This window comes from Hibiscus syriacus, unplaced genomic scaffold, assembly GCF_006381635.1.
Source record: "Hibiscus syriacus cultivar Baekdansim isolate YM2019G1 unplaced genomic scaffold, ASM638163v2 tig00110962_pilon, whole genome shotgun sequence".
NCBI classification, from domain to species: Eukaryota; Viridiplantae; Streptophyta; class Magnoliopsida; order Malvales; family Malvaceae; genus Hibiscus; species Hibiscus syriacus.
In genome coordinates, this window is record NW_024062935.1 from 249,639 (window position 1) to 270,376 (window position 20,738).

General features: G+C 34.1%; 2 protein-coding genes across 3 annotated transcripts in view; one reads left to right on the top strand and one right to left on the bottom strand.

The window, feature by feature from the left end:
• On the bottom strand, positions 1-6,575 carry LOC120148475 (pumilio homolog 23-like). 2 transcript variants are annotated; one of them, XM_039161585.1, is made up of 11 exons: positions 6,478-6,575; positions 6,012-6,244; positions 5,560-5,923; positions 5,057-5,359; positions 4,386-4,553; positions 3,518-3,661; positions 3,127-3,246; positions 2,105-2,290; positions 1,274-1,422; positions 792-974; positions 1-594 (listed from the first exon to the last, which is right to left on the bottom strand). In XM_039161585.1, exons 2-11 carry the CDS (start codon positions 6,143-6,145, stop codon positions 222-224), a joined length of 2,124 nt encoding a protein of 707 aa, XP_039017516.1. In that variant the 5' UTR covers positions 6,146-6,244; positions 6,478-6,575; the 3' UTR covers positions 1-221. The 2 variants fall into 2 exon arrangements, with proteins under 2 accessions (XP_039017516.1, XP_039017517.1); XM_039161586.1 differs by having other exon boundaries at positions 6,012-6,212; positions 6,478-6,571.
• LOC120148477 (pectinesterase 3-like) overlaps positions 4,571-20,738 on the top strand; it is a 25,868-nt gene continuing 9,700 nt past the window's right edge. Inside the window, exons 1-2 of the mRNA XM_039161587.1 lie at positions 4,571-4,575; positions 8,784-8,791. The gene's annotated coding sequence lies outside the window, so the exon portion shown is untranslated. The remainder of the gene's footprint in view (positions 4,576-8,783; positions 8,792-20,738) is intronic.

The window sequence follows — 20,738 nt, forward strand, 5'->3', positions numbered from 1 at the left end:
AAAGGAAATGCAATTAACAGTTTTGCTGCCATAATCTGTCAATTTCTATTGTTAAACAGCAATATTTTGGTATAATATAACTGTATACAAAACAGAGTTTTGTGACTTTTCCAGAAAGGCTTATGTTCTCTACCCTAACAAAAATGCTTCGCAAACCCGAAGAGAGAATTTTCAGTCAGCTACCAAAATCGTCAGCAAAATAAGCAGAGCATCCTTGTACTTCAAATTTTCAGTCTCTGTTTCGAAGCTCCGTGTCGTTTCTTATCTGGTTTACCAGAAGAGAGAAAAAAATTTACAGCATTTTCAACCGCTTTGTTAGAGCTGACAGCATCTTCAGAGGCCAACTCTCTTTTTCTCTTCTTCATTTTCTTCTCTGCCGAGGTATCATCAAGTATGGATGCAGAAGTGAGAGAACTGTCTCTCTCTTTTGTGTTTAATTCTTCGAGCTCTGACGTGTCCATAGATGCATCAGAAAGGAACTTGTTGCTTTTTGTTGATTTGGATACAGTAGGGCCAAATGCAGCATAGAATTCATTGTAAGCTGATTCTTTTGATGCTAGTTTTGACCTCCACTGATCAGGATTGGAAGAATATCTGCCATCACAAAGCAAAGGTGAAGAAACAAGCCATAAATATAAAACAAAAACTGCAACAAGCAATTGAATTTGAGTTTGTTGTTCCTATCAAACTTCGGTCCAAACTAGAATAAGCATATGCATTACAACTTAGCTTACGACATAACACAAGAATTAATCCTTGATTACCAAACCAGCAAACTGCAATTTAGTTACCTGTCAATATCTAATTTCCTTAGGAGATGGGGGCCTTGTTTTGTCTTGGAGAGTTCAGTTCTTACAGCTAACAGTTCAGAGGCTATGGATTCCTTCTGTGACAGGCCACCAACATTGAAGCACTTCTCAACTGTAAATGATCCAGAGAGCTGCATCGCAAGCTCCCCAAAATGTCCACGTAACCTTCATATTTAACAGCAAACAAACAGTGTAAAGTAAATATTAGCGGCAATTTAATCATATACTTAACCATGCAACAAAATAACAGATTGATATGGAATCACAGGAGAGTAGAAGATATTATTCCATGTCCACACATAAAGTTCCAGACCATAAAGTTCAATCAAAGGCTATAACTTTTGTGCACACAAGGTCCATTGGTATCACTTTTAACCAATGGACCAAATGAAACAAGGACAGATAAGAACTTCCTGAGAGAAATGAAACTCAAATAAAAATGACATTGCAACATTTTGACTTACTTCACAACTAATCTACGCTTCTGTTTTGTGGAAGCATCTGAAGCAAGAAATGCTTCAATAACCCGTGCTCCTCGAGCATCTTTAGCTGCCTCAAGGACATGCTCAGTTCCCATGGATGTAATACTCAAAAGATAAGGCTGTATCCATTCCTGTAACGAAGAAACAATATATTGCATAGAAAAATAGAAAGCCAGTATCCACACTTTTCTCTTATATTCAAGCCAACATCATAGAGAATTTTCAAGATCCAAAACAATCAATATACAGATGAACTAAGCATAACTAAGGTATCATATCTTTGCTCTGTAATGCCAGACCATATATCTAAATAGGATATCCTGCACATTGCATATGATCAAACTGAAAACAGCATATGGGATATTGGTTTAACATTGAGAATTTTCAAGGGAATAATAATCATTCAATTCAGGAATTCAAACTAAGATCTTTAATCAGTCAATTATCTGGCATTTCAACTTTCAAAACACTTGCTTTAAAGATGATCAAATATGTTCAAGTATCAGGCTATCAGTTGTATAAATAATTTTCTGCACCAACTGCTTAAACATTTGTTTCACTAACTAAAAACCTTCAAGCTTAATTTGCTGCACTAACCTCAATCTCAAAGCCTAAATATGAATTACCATTACTATATAGACATCTTACTCAGAAGCTTGACACTCGATATGCAAGAGCACATGCGCAGAGTCATTCACTTAAGTTAATACAAGCAAAAGTGGTTGAAAACTTGCTGATAGCACATGAAAATATCCAAGGGCGATAAATTGGGTAGAACAGAATTATATAACATGTTCAAGTAAAGAAACATACACTTCGGAATTTAAAAATAGCCTGCAGAATCAAAGAACCCATGACATGCATCTTAGCACCAACAGGCCAGTTCCAGCTAGACTTGTCATGATGGCTGAAGTAACTGTCAAGGAACAGTATACGAGGAACAATGAATTTGGAATTCTCTTCTTTTGAACCAACAGCAGTAGCAAGAGCCTCACAACACTGAGGGGAAAAATGTAAATTAATGAAGGGTTAGGAGAAGATATCTACATAAAAGTGAAGTTTTAGTATGAAATAATTTCCATTTAGAAGTTATTACCACAAGCTGTTTCAGACTCACATGTACAGGAACCGACTAAGGAGCAAACATTAAGGGTGTGTTTGGTTCACGGAATGTAAGATTACCAGTGGGAATAAAAGATTACCAAGGAATATGATTACTAGGAATGTTGCATTTTGTGTTTGGTTGGTTTAACAGGAATGTAAGATTACCGTATTTGATTAAAGGAATAAAAGATTATTGGAATATATATTTGACTAAATTGTCCTTATTATATATTTGTTTAATATTACAAATTTTAAAATATTTATATATTTTCTTTAAAAAAATTAAATTCATAATATTTATATAAATTTTTTTACAAAATTAAAAATATAAAAAAGATTTAATGAAAGGGTAATTTTTTTTTAATCCTTGAACTTCATATAAAATTTTAATTATAGAATTTTTTTTATAAATCTAAAATAATTTAAGGATAAATTTGTAATTTAACCTTTGTAGAATTTTTATTATTCAATGATAGAAGAAGAATATTTTTGAAAAAAAAAAATTTAAGGGCATTTTAGTCCAAAACGCCGGTAATGTTACAATACCTAAGAGAATGGAGGTAATGACATTCCCGGTAATATATCCCAAAAAATCTACTATTGGTAATAAAACATTACCGAGAATGCGATTCCCGGTCAACCAAACATGGGAATGTGGGATTCCCATCCCATGGGAATCCCACAATCCTTGAACCAAACACCCCCTAAAGGAATGAATCTAACGACTGAACCTTATATTTATGAGTTTGAAGCCTTTGACACGCAGCGATAAGAGATGCAATAATTCCTGATCTCCCCATTTCAAGAAGATCCGCAAATTTCAACCCAAGCTCTTCCCAGATCATCTCCATCTAATAAACAAAATAAAGTTTTTCAAATCTCAGAACAGCAAAGCTTAGCAAAGGCATCCGGAACCAGAAATAGCTTTCTTAAACTGTGGAACTTAACAGCAGCCGAATAAAACAATAAGTACATAAATACCAATAACAAAATTTCACTGATAGAACACTAGTATCCACTGAAGTACATCAAATCATTTCAAGAGATAATATTAGCTTTGAATCTTGTCAAGCATACAAAGATTACAGGCTTTTATGTATAGTAGAATGTTGGAATACGTACTTGATCTTTAGTTCTTGCATGGGAAATTAACGCTTGAACAACAAAGTTCCCACAATGATGAGATGAAAGCTCAAACAATGAATTCTTCAAAAGCTTTGTGAACATATCATTATAAAGGCTTTCAGGTGCAACTTCCAAAATTACCTGCATTTTGCAGAAGATGAAGCTAGCCCAAAGAATAAAGAAAAGAGAAAGAGCAGAAACTAGATGATTTAACTACTGCATGCAAAGGATATGGAAGAGGTAAAGGAATCAACTGCTCTATTGTTGTTTTATTCTTCATTTGGTTATAGGATAATAAACATCACAGTTGCAGCAGCTCTTGAAACTTAAAGGTGAAATTATTATAGTGGAAACGAGGAAAAGATTCACCTCACAGACAACCCAATTTATCACTAATTAAGGGAATTCAACATAAAGAAAAGGAAAGGTTCATTCACCCAGAACAGTGTCAAGATGGTTCTAAGTTCTAACTACTAAAATTGACCCTGTAACCTGACAATTATCAACAGAAAATATCTTCTGGGGCATATTTGGTGACAAGAAATAAGTCAAGGATGAGATTCAGAGGTTCATGAATAATATAATTACAAGGCTAAGAAGGAAATTAGGTGCAAATTTGTATGTTTATTTCTTTAAAGGTAAGTTTAAGGGCATTGCTATTTGGGCTCATACCCTTGACAATCTAATCAAATGGCTATCTTCCAAAGTGTCTTTTTATGACATTGATTCAAGTACAAATGAAATAAAACTTCTATAGGGAGCAATGAACAAGATTATTAAACAAACAAAGAGGAGGAATAATCCAGTCACAAAGTACAAATATATAATACATATATTAAATAGAATCCTGTTAAAAGTTTCTTACTTCCATTAGATGGCTAAATGCGGTTTCTTTCATTGCTTCTACAGTTTCACCAACAATGATTGTGTCAATGAAGTTTCCCTTCACTAAATCTTGCTTGTTGCAACTGAGAATAACTGGAATTATTTGCAGTAATTCTTGATCATCCCCCGCTAATAACTTCAAAGCTGTCTGGCATGGAAGAAGTGAAAAGGTCAGTTATAAACTAATTCATTACATTAATTCCTCATTTCAAAAAGGAGAGAAGTCCGCAAGGGCAAGTATAAGACTCAAAAACTCACGAAAAAAGCTAAAACACCCATCAAGCCATCTCTTAAATTACACCAACCGATGTGCCCATAAAAAATAATTAATTAATCTTATGTGATAGAGGGGGGTTTGTTAGAGTTTACAAGCCCAATTACAAGAGAAGTTACTTCAAAAAATGAAATGCGTGCATGCTGTATAATACAAATAATGAAGTTCCAATAACTAATTAATCTGGCTATTAATTACATCTTTGACAACTCAACACATAAATGCATAGTCCTATAACAGATGGAATCTCTTAATACTTATCTGAATACGCTAGTCACTAATACCAAAAGCCATAAGGCAACAAAATCACATACAGATTACTTTTGCTTAACTGAATAATGAAATTATATTAAACAACAGGAAAAATAAAGACATGCCTGCAGAACCAAGCTGCTATACTGATCAACTAGCATGCTCTTCATGTTTTCTCTTGTACAGTTAACCATCCCAGATACAAGGAATTTCAATAAATATGGAAATCCTTGCTGAAATTGCTGGGAATCATTCTCATCGAAGTGAGATACTTTGAAATTTAACCTCTCTGCTAAAGCTTTTGATCCCTTTGTTCCATGAAACTCTGAGGAGTCCAGTGGTACTCCTTTACATAAACAAAGAAAGCTTCGAAGAACATGAGATCCATAGCAGTTGCACATTAGATCAACAGGATTGACAACAATCACCTGAAAAAGATCAATGAAAGGTTCAGGGGAAAATAGAAAAATTTATCATACTATCATAGTCTGCCTCCAAATATATACTCATGAAATATTTAGATGATGTGATAATTCATTAAAAGTAAGGGCATTTGAAGTGCCATAACAAGAATACACGCAGAAATTGTTTCATTAGCCAATGGAGTACAAAACCAAATACTTAATACCTTGCATATCATTTCCAGAGTTTCTTCAATTATGGTGCATGCCTCTGTGTCCTGAACATGCCTGGCTAATGACTTAAGAGATGTCTCGGCTACATGAGAACCGGATCTGTCCATTGCAATTGCAGGAAAGACATCCGCACAGCCTAGAAGAAAACTACAAAGATTGTCCACATTACAGCCATCGAGTAGAGTCTCAAGAGTATTGCTTATGATATAATCTGTTGCTAGTTCTAATTCCTTCCCCCTAGCTTCTTCAAGAGCATTGCCACATATAACCGACCGTTCCTCCACATCCACCCCTTGACTTTCAAAAAGGTTCGCAATCTCCGAAAAGTATTTTGCTGTTTCAGGCTCAACCTGTTTCCTAAAAGGGTAATGAAATCTGTTATAGCATTCCTGACATAACTGAAAAAAGTTTTAGTTTCCAACTTGGATCAAAAGAGTAACAATACCTGATAAGCGGTGCTAGTGAATCTGAATTATTGTGATGCTTGAAAGATTTCTTAAATTTCCCAGTCTCATCAGTTGCAGACCTGGATACATCCTTTTTATAACCATCCCATTCTTTCTTTGCCTTCTTCCCCATGTTCCTTTACTTCCAGAACCTCTTATACGGTTATATCTTCTTAAGAGCTAACTTACTTTTCAGAAACCTAAAAAAACCAGTACTTTCCTTAATGATTTCCTAATGCAAAAAAAAAAAGTTTTAATAAGTTTTCAGCAGAATCAATAGTTTTAAATTCATGGCTAATTCACATCTCATATAAAATGAGGAAAACGAGAACAAAGGAAGAAAGCAAGCATGATACAACACAAGTTGGATTTTTCACTGCGATAATAATATCGTAGAAGACAGATATAATCAAAAGATTGGAACGATGAAAAAAAGAAAGTCCAGAACATATAGAAGTTGCTTACCTTAGCTTACGACGACTTACAGTGAGGCGGAGGAGCTGCTTGCAGGTGCCGAGACCTAACTGCAAAAGAGGCGCTTAAGAGGGTGTGAGCGAACAAACGATGGAGGCACTTAGCCGAATACCAAAAATTAATATTTATATTATGTGATTTTATATAGGACTGTTTCATTTGTTGGGTCTTAATCATTATCTTTCTGGCCTACTGGGCAGAGGATTTTGAACCCAAAAGGTGAGTCTGGTTTTCAATACGTTATACGGCTTTCGTTGCTTATGGGTTTACATTGGCTAACTTGTAAGCCCATAATTACATTTAATTCGGATTAAATGGATTTTAGAATAAAAAGTAATTTATTTATGGGTCAAATTAAGCTGGCCCAACCAGGATTAAAAAGTTTCCCTTTTAACTTTTGTGTTTAAAATGAATTTATAACACAAAGTCAATGTTTTTAACAGCCAAAGAATTGTTGTTATTTTTTTAAAATTTAAGCATCATAAATAATTTTGACTTTAAAAAAATGTTAAAAATAATTTTATAAATAAAATTGTAATATTTTAATAAAGTTTACTTGTGATTTTGTTTTTTTTAATAAATAAAATAATTTACATCATCATATTAGTCTCCTTTATGATTAGTCTTTTGTCTTGTTGTCTGTTGATACAAACAACCGTGGATTATTTTGGACATCCACTATGACATCATTACAATAAAGTTTTAGACGTACTATATACCTCGTTAATAAAAGGGTAAAAAATGCTAATAGATATTTTTGTTTTTAGTCTGATTAATTTTGATCACCGATTTTTTAATTAAATGTGTTTGGTAACTTACGTTATCAGTTTTTTCGATAAGTCATTCAACTGTTAATTTTCGTTAACTCACGTGTTCCTCCTCATGTTTAGGTGTAGGAGCTTAAGCCCTATAGCAGTGCAAAGACAAACGGTTGCTTCAAACTCTAGACCTCCCAACACCGGGCAGCAAGCATTCTCGATTAATGGGTTTTCTAATTCGATATACACCAATCCTCCAAGCACACCCACACACAATCCTAGCTTAAGTGCATTAATTAGGCATGTTGGTTGTGTAGTTGGTGGAGCAGGACTACTACTACCCCCACCCCCACCTCCGCCTCCACCATCACCACCTCCTCCTCCTTCACTACCACCTCCACTGCCCCTCCCCCAGAAGTGGACAAGGAGAAGAAGGTGGTGGGATGTAATAGAAGGGACGTTCGTTATTGGTGGAACAACAACAACCGGTGCCTTTTTGGATGGTCGCTCTACCTTGGGCCGCCTCCATGTTTTGGCGTATGCTTTATTTTGGGATTACCAAGGTGTTTTGGCCGGTGGTATAGGGGAGTTACTGTGGATGCATGCAAGGCGTACAAACGTAAATGGGTGACAACGATATAAACATGAAAATCAACATGATCAAAACCATGGTTGTAATCTTCCAAGCCATGACTTAAGGTTTTAAGAGTGTTCCCCTTGAGTTGGGTCAAAACAAAACTATATATAACTTAACTCTACGTGAAAGTAATTCCCAAGATGAAAATTTGAAGAAACATGATTAATAGATGACGATGGAAGCTGTTGTTGGTATATTTTGTTATCCTTTTAAAATTTTGATGTATTAATGATCTGCATTTACTTAGCTAATTTTTATCTAACAAATTATATGAAGTCAAGGAAAAGGTAGAAGTGGAAACAGTTCTTCTAAAGCAAGAACGCGATGAAGCTTTACAGATTAGGGTTGCTAGCGAAGAAAGGTTAGATCGTCTCGATGTAGCCCTCAAGAAATGCATTTAGCAACTACGGTTCGTTCGAGAAGAGTAAGAGCGGAGGATTCATGACCCTGTAACAAAGGCCTCAAATGGATACCAAAGGGTTTGGAAAAAGAGTTAAAGGGGAAGGAATAGAGGTGAAACAATCGGGAGAACAGAGACAAATACTGTATCGAAGGGCTTTTGAGTTATTGTGGGTGTAATTCAGCACTGGAAAGTATATGTTACGGGAGAACAAAAACAGAAGAAGAAGAAGAAATACGTCTTTTTTTTAAATAAAAAAATATTTTTTAATTGTCAACTTAAACTTCAGTCAATGAATTAATGGAAGTTAACGGCCGACTGACTTAAATCAAACGAATCGGTAATGTAAGGAATAAGGTGTACTTAATTAGAAAACCGATAATCAAAGTCAATTAGACCGAAAAAATAAAAAAATTAAAATTAAACATGATTATCACTTGCCCTCTTTTCTTGATTAATGACTTCTATAGGGGATAAGGATGATCTTGTATAGGTAAAGAAGAAAAAAAAGTTAAAAATTATTAATTAACTTAAAGTAAAATCGGTTCGATTTATTTAATTCAAATCTAGAAATAGCCATAAAGTACTAATTGCACATACATAACACTTAGGGATAACTAATTCAATAAATGAACGTGATATTTAAAACACGCTTTGACTTGTAGATACATGTTTTTGTCCGGGTTTTATTATTATTATTATTATTATTATTATTATTATTATTATTATTATTATTATTATTATTTCATTAATATTATTTAATTATATTTTTGTGTAGGCCAAAAATGGAGCCCAAATTATAGTATCAACCCAGGCCCAAAGCAAATACAAGACCAACTCGATTACAAGCAAAGCCCAATGATACAAGCCCAACACCTAGGGCATAACCCACCAGAGAATCTAGCCGACCTGAATGGAGCCCAATAACCGGATATGACCTGCCTCAGGCCTATACAACCCAAACCCGCTAGGGTTTCTTCATTTTTGTATAGCGTCGCCCTGGATTCCAGCCGTTGGATCAGATTTGATCCAACAGTATGGTTTTAACCCTAATTATCATCCAGCTATCATCGATGAGGTTTCTGGAACGTTCGATGGCACACGTATGATGCACACGCCAACCCCCTCAGTTTCCCCAGCCACACGAACCGTCATTGTTGCTCTTGCCAAAGTCATCTTAATCTGCCGCCTGCTTCAATTAACCAAATCACTCAACCATCAGAATCATGTCAAAAACCCAAATGAAAAAATGAAAACCAAATCAGAACAAAATCCCGATGAGGGATTTACTTTCAGGAGATCAACATGTTACTCGATTAAAAAGGGGAATCAGAGAGAAAAAAGGGATGAACCAAAAGGGGAGAGTTTCAGAAAAGACAACAAAGAAAGAGAGAAAAATCACAGATAAAATTCGAAGAGAAAAATAGAGGAGAAAATAAAGAGAGGATTTTTCAAAGAGAACAAAAAGAAATGAAAAAGAAATAACAAGAATGGGTTCTTACCTCGGTTTGGTGTCGGAAACCCAAGAATCGTCGGAAGCTTCGAGTTTTCATAAGGTAAACCTTATATACGAGGCAAAGGGGTCGATTTTAGACTATAATGGTCTAAGATTTGCGTTAAGGAAGATGAGACAAAGATTCAGGGGTCTTTTGACTCCTCCGACCACCGTGGGCCGCCGTGAGCGGCAGCGACGACCTCTTTCTTCCCCGATGAGAAAGTTTAGAGAGTTTTGAATTTCTCTCTCTCTTCTCTCGGTTTGAAGGAAGAAAATGAGGACTTTGGTTGAATTTTGGCCTTGTTATGGCCTTAAATACCATACGCGAAATGATGTTGTTTTGTAAAAGGGGGTTCAACATGTTTTCATGTTTGGGCTAATAAGGCATTTATTCCTTGCCTTTTGTAATTTCACCCGTGTTTTTTTATTTTTCTAGGGTCAAATCACAGTTTAGGTCCCATATGTTTTGTAATTTCATTATAAAGCAATTAATTTAAATCTACTGATATTCTACTTTGAGCATTTAATTTCCTATGTTTATTTTTAAGTCACTCACTCTATGTCTTATGTTATTTTCTTTGATGTTTGAATCTGGCTATGACATTTAAGAATATTTTATTTTGGTCATTATTTCATAAGGTTGCATTTTGGTATAATTTTAACTGTTCCTTTCATGTTTCTGTTTAAGTTTATTTTAGTCCTTAATGTTATTTATGGATTATTTTCATTTCTGGTGCTTATATTGTCTAATATGTTTGTTTGTGGCTCTAGGTTGTTTATAATCACTTTTCAATCCTTCAAGTTTATGTTAATCCTATTTTGGTGATTTTATTTTGATTTGTATTGTTCGCTTGTTTTTATTCTAGTCCTTTATATTGAATATATATTTTACATATCATGTAGTTATTTGCATTGTATTAAATAAATATTATTAGCTCTATTTATTGTAAATATTTTATTTAACATATTTCCATTCGTATTTATTTCCATTGTATTTCTTTATCTAAATATTATTCGAATATTTTCAAGAAATGTATTTGTAGAATGGTAGTGGAAAGTATCACTTGATCGAAGTAGTACAATCTGATACAATGTTCGAATGAAATGAGACTTGAAATAAATTCAGTTTATTTTACTAATTAAATTTTTTATGATTCAATGCATTTTTATGTAGCAATTTATTTGGTTGTTTGCAAATTGTCGATATTTGATTTATACTCGATTTGCGCTTTTTAAATCAATGAGAATGAAATATTCTTTTAAGAAATAAATAAGAAGAGATAGTCTTCCCGTTTGAGGATGAGCGAATTTCGATAGTTATTTTTGAATTAAAGGATTTTCCCTAAAAAATAATTCGAAACAAATTAATCAATATTCAATAAACGAATCATATTTCAACTTTATGTTTGATTTATGATTTCCACTACTACGACAATGTGTAAGCGATTGAGTACTAATTTTGGGCGATGTGGGGGTGCTAATCCTTCCCCACACGTAATCGACTCTCAGACCCGTAAAATTGATTTTTTGGTAAACACATACCAATTTTCGTCTTAAAAACAATTTGTTTTAAAAGACATTTTTAGGTATTCGAACTACCTAACCCAAAAGTCGATGGTGACTCCCATTCGATTTAATTCAAACTAATTCAAAATCCGTAATTTTTCAAATAATAAAGTCACAATTGTTTTTTAAAATAATATTTAATTGTTTTATCAAAAAAATGGTTATGACAGCTTGGTGACTCCACTGATACTTTTTTTAGAGAGTCAGGTTATAGGTCGCTTATACATGGTCATTGTGGTGGAAATTATGAGTTCAAGTCTATAGTTAGCTTATAATCCATTTACTTAAATTTTTAATTTATGTACTTTATCGTACTAACGTTTTAATGTATTTTTCAGCTTTGTTGAGGTTTTTTTTTCGTTTTTTTAGAGTCAAAGGTTTGTATGTTCCTCATCACACACATCACGTGCATTTGCATAACATAAGCTCTAGACCCGAGCTTCGATCCAAATAAGTCGGAGTAAATGCTTTACTCTTGTAAGAATTTATCCCTATGATACATGCCTTATACCTTCGTAGAGATTTATTCCTCGTATAGGTATAAGGAAGTGAATCTCCTCGAATTGAACTCGATTTGTTTACGCCTATAATGGATTATGATTGAGGGTTTGGCATCCCAAAGGGGCACCAACATCAGGGATAATTCGAGTACATTTTCCCGTTTATAGCTGAAACCATGCATATAGTGAACCGTAGAACGACCACCCTAGGTATAGTCATACCGAACTTCTGTCTGTCAGTAGGTACCCAAAATAAGTGTACACAATGGAGAAGCGTTTTTGAACCTTATATTTTGCTTTAAATTTTATTGAATAAAAGCATGCAAACTAGATACCATGCAATTAGGATTATTTTCTTGAAAATAAATCATTTTGGGTAGAAATCATGTCTGGGTAGGACCTCTATATAATGAAAGCATGCTCGGGTAGATATCATGATTGAATATGTGTTATATTTATTTTTATATAGCATTTTTTTACTCTTTTTGATTGTAACATTCTCAATACCGGGTTAGTGATTTAAGTGTAAGATTTTTAAATACAATGACCAAATTAAATAAATTGAAAAGTGAATGAATTAATTAAAAGATGTTGGTGTAGGATTAATTAGCAAATGAAGGAAGAATAAAAGGGTAAAAGGGTCATTGAACAAGTGGATGAATAAAATATTAATTGGGTTATTTTATAAACCCACGTGGGGCTTATGTAGGAAACAAATGTTTCCAGATTTCTCTCATTTCTTCTTCCTTCTTTCTTCATCTTCTTTTTCTCTCAAATGTGAAGACCCAAGCTCAAGGTAAGTTTGACTTCTTTTGGTTAATCCTTCAAATTCAAGCATGGTTTTGATTCATGAAGCTCTAGGAAACATGATGGAAGGAAAAAGGGGCATAGAAACTCAAAGAGTTTTGAGTTATAGAAGATGAAAAAGAATGGGTTTCAAAGTGAATTTCTGAAAAAGAGTTAATAAGTGAATTTAGAAGTTGAATTTTACTTGTCATAGGTGTGAATAATAAGTTATAAGTGTTAGAATTAAGTTTGGATAACAAGGAAAATTGTGTATGATTCTTAGCTTTAAGAATTTGAATGAAGTATGGGAGATTCTAAAGTGTTGAAATGATAGAAGTTAGTTAAAATGATTGTAGTTAATTTTGGTGCTATGAAAGGAACTTTGTATAAGAAAATTTAGTGAAGAGTTGATGATTTTCGTGTTTGAACAGTAAATTCTGGGTTTTTACAGATTATGCACCTATGGGGAGGGTATCGATACCCCCTAAAGGAAAAGTTGAAGTTTGGTTCATTAAATTCGTTTAAGCTATTAGTATCAAATTATAAGGTTTAGGCTTTTGATAATTGTCTCAGAAATTATGTTTATGTAGATATCGAGCCTAAACGAGTTCCGGAACAAGTGACAAGTAAGAACGAACGAGGGATTAGAAACGATTGAGAAAGGGATAAGTTCTAGAATTGTTTCAAATCCAGCAAGGCTAAGATGAGTGCATATTATAATTATAGTACAATGGAATAAGACTTGTGATAAGTCTAATTCCTATGTTGATTTTTATAGTACAATAGTTATGAACATACATACATGATAATTATTATGACACATGCATAAAGTATATATGTTCATATGATTTGATAAATGATATATGAGAATAGATTCAAATGCACATGTGATATGATAAGTGATATGAGCTATGTGATCACAAGAGAAATGACATGAATACATGAACATATGAAACATAAGAATAATGCCCATGGTATACGATATGGGAGCCATAAGTATAGTTGGCATTCCAAGAGTTGATGGTTTCATATGTCCTTCGGGACAACTCATAGGTCCTTCGGGACATATTCACAGGTCCTTTGGGATAAAAATTTCATATGCCACTCAGTGGGACTTATACGAGCTGTGGTGACAGCAATAGTGCACAACCTCAATGTACTCGAATACCTTGAGTTCTCAATAATATACATGGGCAATTGAAAGATAAATTAAAGTGAAACTGGCATAAGAAGGTAAGTTCATATGTGCATGACATGATCATATATTGTATAGTGTAATACATACATGCAAGTTGTAATGTCATGATTGAATGATAAGAGTGCATGTTTCATGAATGCATTGATATATATTTTATTTTATGCCTCACTAAGTCTATGACTTAGCGTGTAAGTGATTTACACGTAGGTACCAAGAACCCACAATAGTAGAAATAGAAGTGGCAAGAACATCAATACTGCTAGAAGATCATATCAGAAGTAATTGATAAATTATGTATTTTGATTGTGTATAGTATGTTGGCATGTAAGAAATGTTTTAGTATGAACGCTCTGATCGACTTTTCTAATGTTTTAAACGTATATATGTAAATGGTAATTTTGTATAACGATGAAAGGTTAAATTTTAAGAATTTATGTATGTTTTACGAAAGTACTGTAGTAGCACTGTAGCATTACTGTAGTAGGGTATCGGTTCCCTGTAGCAGGGGAATCAGTTCCCTGTCAACAATCTGGAAAATTTTAACATTTGGTACTGTAGCAGGGTACTGTTCATATTGTATAGTACTATTCATAAATACGTTTTTGCCTCTAAATTTTTATAAGAAACATAATTTAATAGTATATTATCGTATATTCTAAAATAATTTAAAACATTCTGTTATTTTGTAAGGAAAAGTGTTTTAAAAAGTCAATGTGACATCTCGGACTCGTATTCAGGTCGGGTACAGGTTGGATTTTACATTGATTATCTTTCTTGTACTAATTTATTTCTTTTCTTTTGTTTGTATCATTTTTATCCTTTTTGCATTATATTTCATCAACATAACATAATGCGAAAGTGTTGATCCGCAAGGGGATATTCAAGAGAAAATTTTCACAAGAAGAGATAAAAGTTTTCAATCAAACAGTCGCGTATACAGACACGTATCGAGGGCTAAAAGAAGTTCAGAGCACAAGAATGAGACTTGCTCGAAGATCGTGCATCATTTGAGACTGAAATGATGATCCTCTTATCCGAGGAGTAATCTGGAAATAGAGTCTTATTTGCGATCATTTTATCGCTAGTCATCAAGGAGCGACGCACTGACTTCAGCACCACCGGGACATTAACGGAGTTAGGTTACAGAATGCTTGAGGGGAATCATTTTCAAGGACGAAGATCCGAGATGAAGTAGTGATCAACTTTAGAGTCAACATCTAAACGAAAGTATGTCTGTAAGATGGACTATCTTGTAATGTGAAGACTTTTATCTTCGATGAAAATTATTCTACGATATTCATCGTTGTGATCAATCTTTTTTCATCTACATTTGCATCTTTGAATTTTGCATCTGCATTTTAATTTTTAAGCATTTTCATATGCACTATTCATGAAAATATGAAATTAATTCATGGACGATTCGATGAAGTGGTCCTAATCATGTGACACCACATTGAGAATAGAAACAAGATTTGAACAATCAAAGAAAGAAGCTGAAATCAGTACGGTGGGAGCCTATTTAACTGGTCGTAGGGCTGAGCATTCCAAGATGATCCAAGCCAAAAGAGTCCCTATATCTTGAGGCCATGATGTTAATGTCATATGCACTATCATATTGGGAGCTCAGGGCACACCACTGAGAATTGTAATACATTGAAGCGCAAGGTCTAAGATCTGATTGATTCAGAGGCATGGATATTTGATGTGTAATTGGGCATTCTGATCAGGAGTATGTTGTGGCATCCATCAAGAATTTTGTTGCATTCCATCAAATGCATGTCATCTTGTTTGAACTTATTTTTCTTTTGTTATTCCTTTGTTTGAATGTTTGTAAGTTGTTTGACATTCGAACATTTTAAATAAAATGCTTCATTCTGAGGAAATGAGCAATGGACAAATTTTAATCTTGAAGTTATTTGAATATTATCTTAATTGAAAGCTTTTTAATAATTGAGGTTGTAAATCTTTGAAAAATGACAAGATTGAACCCTGTAAAACAATAACCCTTAATTATACTCTAGATGATGCACCATAATACATACACTTCTCTCGCTAGACTAAGCTAGCCTTCTCCTTGCATGAAGAGTTAATCAAGGGCTTGACATTCAAGTATGTGTCAGAAGCAGACAAAATGGGGCATCTGGCACATGAAATTGCTAAACTAATTGGTTTCTACTTCTGTTGATGACGTTCAATGATGATCATGATCTTCACAGATGGAATGTTCGAGTAGGTGAATCTAGTTTATGTTAGTTGCTTGGAAATTGAACTCTAACGATGAGATTTTTTGACATTCAACAAACACCTAAACTATAGCAGGTTCTTCTTAACGAGCTTAAGAAATTGAATCTGTATACCCATAATATAATTATATATGTATACAATAAAGCAAAGCTATTCGGCTAAAGCAATTGGTTATAAAGGAAACTCGAAAGCCTGGCTTTATGAATAGATTACATTCAAACCATGACATTGATCGGGTACTTGGTAATTCAGTGTTTGCTCCACTGTAATTGTTAATTCAGCTAGCCCTATAAAGGAAATTATAATATATATGTACAATAAAGCTGAATTTAGCTAGCCAAACAATGGAAATTAAATCGAATTTACTAAATAAGGAGTTTCGGTGAATATGGACTAAGGGAGTTGAGAACACCTGTTGTAGTCAACTTCACACGAGCACTCAGGAATATCATTTTTAGACCGATATTTATGTGTTTCCTTTACTAGAGGAGTCTACGAAGCTTGAAGAAATGGAAGATTTCATAGAACTGGAATAAAAGCGTTCTAAAGAGTTTAGCAATTGACTGTGCTATTTGTGTCATTTTGTCCACCTCCGATCAAAATATCAAGCCAAGAAAGAGGGACATATCCTAATTTTCACGATGACCGAGAAAAAGAAAAAAAAGAATGAATCAATTAAACAAACCTTAGAATTTAGGTAGCTAACCTCAAAACCAACCTTTCGATCTTGATATTTGTCAAAGATTTGCAGCTATGAAAGATTAAAAGAGTAGTTGATTCTTTTGATATCCAATGAACTCTGTTTTATATTTTATTTCAATTATGAAAATTAGAATAAGGCAATCTTTTTTCAAAATTATTTTTGATATTTTTCAAAATTTTCAAGAAGAAAAACATTTTCAAACAAGATAATCTCTCTGGAAGAATGTCTGAGAATTCAACAAATATCTCTCTAAAGTTTGTGATCAAAGCTGGGGTAAGGGAAGCCAAATTTTTGGGAAAAAATTTGATGGGGCAAGGAAAACAAATTGTCTCGGGTCGAAGTTTGCAAGAGTACACCCTGGTGGAAAATGAAGACAGTTGAATCAGGGATAAAATGAAGATTGTCCATGCAATCATTCCCACCATTAACAAAGAAAACATACATCAACATATATGTTACATGAGTTTTCATCTTTACATTATATATTCATCATCACATGCAAAAAAGACTTCGATTTTCCCTCTCAAGAGGACATTGTTTAAAATTTTCACTTGAAATTTTGTCTTTATTAAATATATTTTCCCCTCACATGAGGACAAATTCAAAAATTCATCAAATCAAGCACATAAAATAAACTTCATCTTGGTATCCGTCATAAACATCCAGGATAGTCATTCATAAATGCATTAATTTTTTATTGGTTTTTCAAGAAATAAAAGTTTGGTGATGATCAAACATCCTAAAGTGAACGATCAAATCTTCTGAAGTCATTTCCTCAACATGCAGCAACAAGCATACTGTCTGTTTCCTTTGAGATTGTTTATCTCGAAACAAAGTGTCGTCTCGCTAGAGACAATTTTTCTTAAAAATAAATTTTGTCTCGCTTGAGATAATTTTCTCTAAAATTAAATTTTGTCTCTCTTGGGACAATTTTTCTCAAAACAAATTTCGTCTCGCTTGAGACATTTTTCCTTTGAGATGCAAATTTCGAATTTGTTTCACTTGAAACAAAGTTGATCTCACTTGAGGTTGTTTTTCTCAAAACAAATTTTGTCTCACTTGAGACGGTCTTCCTTAAGACACGAACATTGAGATTATTTTCCTTGAAACAAAGTTTTGTCTCTCTTGAGACAGTTTCTCTTAAAATAAAAATCTTTGAGTTTGTTTCCCTTGAAACAAAGTTTTGTCTATCTTGAGACAGTATCTCTTGAAAAAAAAATCTTTGAGTATGTTTTCCTTGAAACAAAAATCTTTGAGTCTGTTTCCCTTGAAATAAAGTTTTGTCTCTCTTGAGACAGTTTCTCTTGAAACAAAAATATTTAAGTTTGTTTCCCTTGAAACAAAGTTTTGTCTCTCTTGAGAAAGTTACTCTTGAAACAAATCCCTAAAGATGGTCAGTCGTCCTCATCACGTAGAAACCGTGTCATCCACTGACCAGATTTCCTCATCACGTAGGAGTCGCATTAACCTTAGATAACCAGTCGTCCTCATCACGTAAGAACTGTATTATCATTTATCCCTAAAGATGGCCAGCCGTCCTTATCACGTAGGAACCGTGTCATCCATCGACCAGATCTCCTCATCACGTAGGAGCCGCGTCAACCTTAGATAACCAGTCATCCACATCACGTAGGAACCGTGTTATCATAATCCATAAATATGGTCAGTCGTCCTCATCACGTAGGAACCGTGTCATCCACCGACCAGATCTCATCACGTAGGAGCTGTGTCACCCCTAGATATCTAGATTTCCTCATCACGTAGGAACCGTATTATCTCTAAATTTACCTAAAAATGACCAGAACTCTTCATCACGTATGAACAGTGTCATCATCAACAACAAACATATCAAGTTTCATAACAAACAGAGAATCAAACAAAAACTTATCTTTTCATCTTTGCCCTATTCTTGTTAACACAAGAATAGACAAAGAGGGGTAGTTGTAGACACCCATTTTTGTCCGAGTCTTTTATTATTATTATTATTATTGTTGTTGTTGTTGTTGTTGTTGTTGTTGTTGTTGTTTCATCAATATTATTTAATTACATTTTTGTGTAGGCCAAAAATGGAGCCCAAATTACAGTATCAACCCAGGCCCAAAGCAAATACAAGGCCAACCCGATTACAAGCAAAGCCCAATGATACAGAACCAACACCCAGGGCATAACCCACCAGAGAATCCAGCCGACCCGATTGGAGCCCAACGGTCAGATCTGACCCGCCTCAGGCCAGATAACCCAAACCCGCTAGGGTTTCTTCATTTCTGCCTAGCGCTGCCCTGGATTCCAGCCGTTGGATTAGATTTGATCCAACGATCCAAGATGACCCATATTAGGGTTTTAACCCTAATTATCATTCTATCACCGCCGACGAAGGATTTGAACCGTTCGATGGAGCGCATGTGATGCACACACCAACCCCCTAGGTTTTCCCAGCCACAAGAACTGCCATTGTCGCTCCTGCCAGAGTTATCTCAACCGACCGCCTGCTTTAATCAACCAAATCATTCAATCATCAGAATAATATCAAAAACCTAAATAAAAAATGAAAACCAAATCAGACCAAAATCCTGATGGGGATTTACTTTCTGGATATCAACATGCTACCCGATTAAAAAGGGGTAAACAGAGAGAAAAAATGAGGAACCAAAGGGGGAGAGTTTCGGAAAAGAGAAAGAAGAAAGAGAAAAATGAAAGAGAAAGAGAAAAATCACATATAAAATTAAAAGAGAAAAAGAGATGAGGTGAGAGGAGAAAAAAGAGGGTTTTCAGATAGAACATAAAAGAAGGAAAAAGAAATAATAAGAAGGGGTTCTTACCTAGGTTCGGTGCCAGAAACCCAATGGTCGTCGGAAGCTTCGAGTTTTCAGAAGGTAAACCCTAGATTTGAGGTAAAAGGGTCGGTTTTAGACTATAATGGGCTAATATTTGGGCTGAGGAAGATGAGAGGAAGATTCAAGGATCTTTTGACTCTTTCGACCACCGTGAGAGCCATCATGAGCGTCGGCGGCGGCGACGACCTCTCTCTTCCCCGATGTGAAAGTTGAGAGAGTTTTGAATTTCTCTCTCTCTTCTCTCGGTTTGAAAAAAGCAAATGAAGACTTTGGCTGAATTTTGGTCTTGTTGTGGCCTTAAATACCATATGCGAAACGATGTCGTTTTATAAAAGAGGGTTCAACGTGTTTTCATATTTAGGCTAATAGTGCATTTAGTCCATGCATTTTGTAATTTTACCTATGTCTTTTATTTTTCTAGGAGCAAATCACAGTTTAGGTCCCCTGTTTTGTAATTTCATTATGAAACCATTAATTTAAATCTACTGATATTCTACTTTGAGCATTTAATTTCCTATGTTTATTTTTAAGTCAATGACTCTATGTCTTATCTTATTTTCTTTGATGTTCGAATCTGACCCTGACATTCAAGAATCTTTTATTTTGGTCATTATTTCATATGGTTGCATTTTGGTATAATTTTAATTGTTCCTTTCATGTTTCTGTTTGAGTTTATTTTAGTCCTTAATGTTATTTATGGATTATTTTCTTTTCTGGTGTTTATATTATCTAATATATTTGTTTGTGGCTCTAGGTTGTTTATAATCACTTTTATGTCCTTCAAGTTTTGTTAATCCTATTTTGGTCCTTTAAATACTTTTTTGGTGATTTTATTTTGATTTGTATTGTTCGCTTGTTTTTATTCTAGTCCTTTATATTGTAAATATTTTATTTAACATATTTCCATTCACGTTTATTTCCATTGTATTTCTTTATCTAAATATTATTTGAATATTTTCAGTAACTGTATTTGTAGAACGGGCGTGAAAAGTATCATTTGATAGAAGTGGTACAATCTGATACGACGTTCGAACGAAATGGGACTTGAAATAAATTTAGTTTATTTTACTAATTAATTTTTTTATGATTCAATGCGTTTTTATGTAGCAATTTATTTGGTTGTTTGCAAAT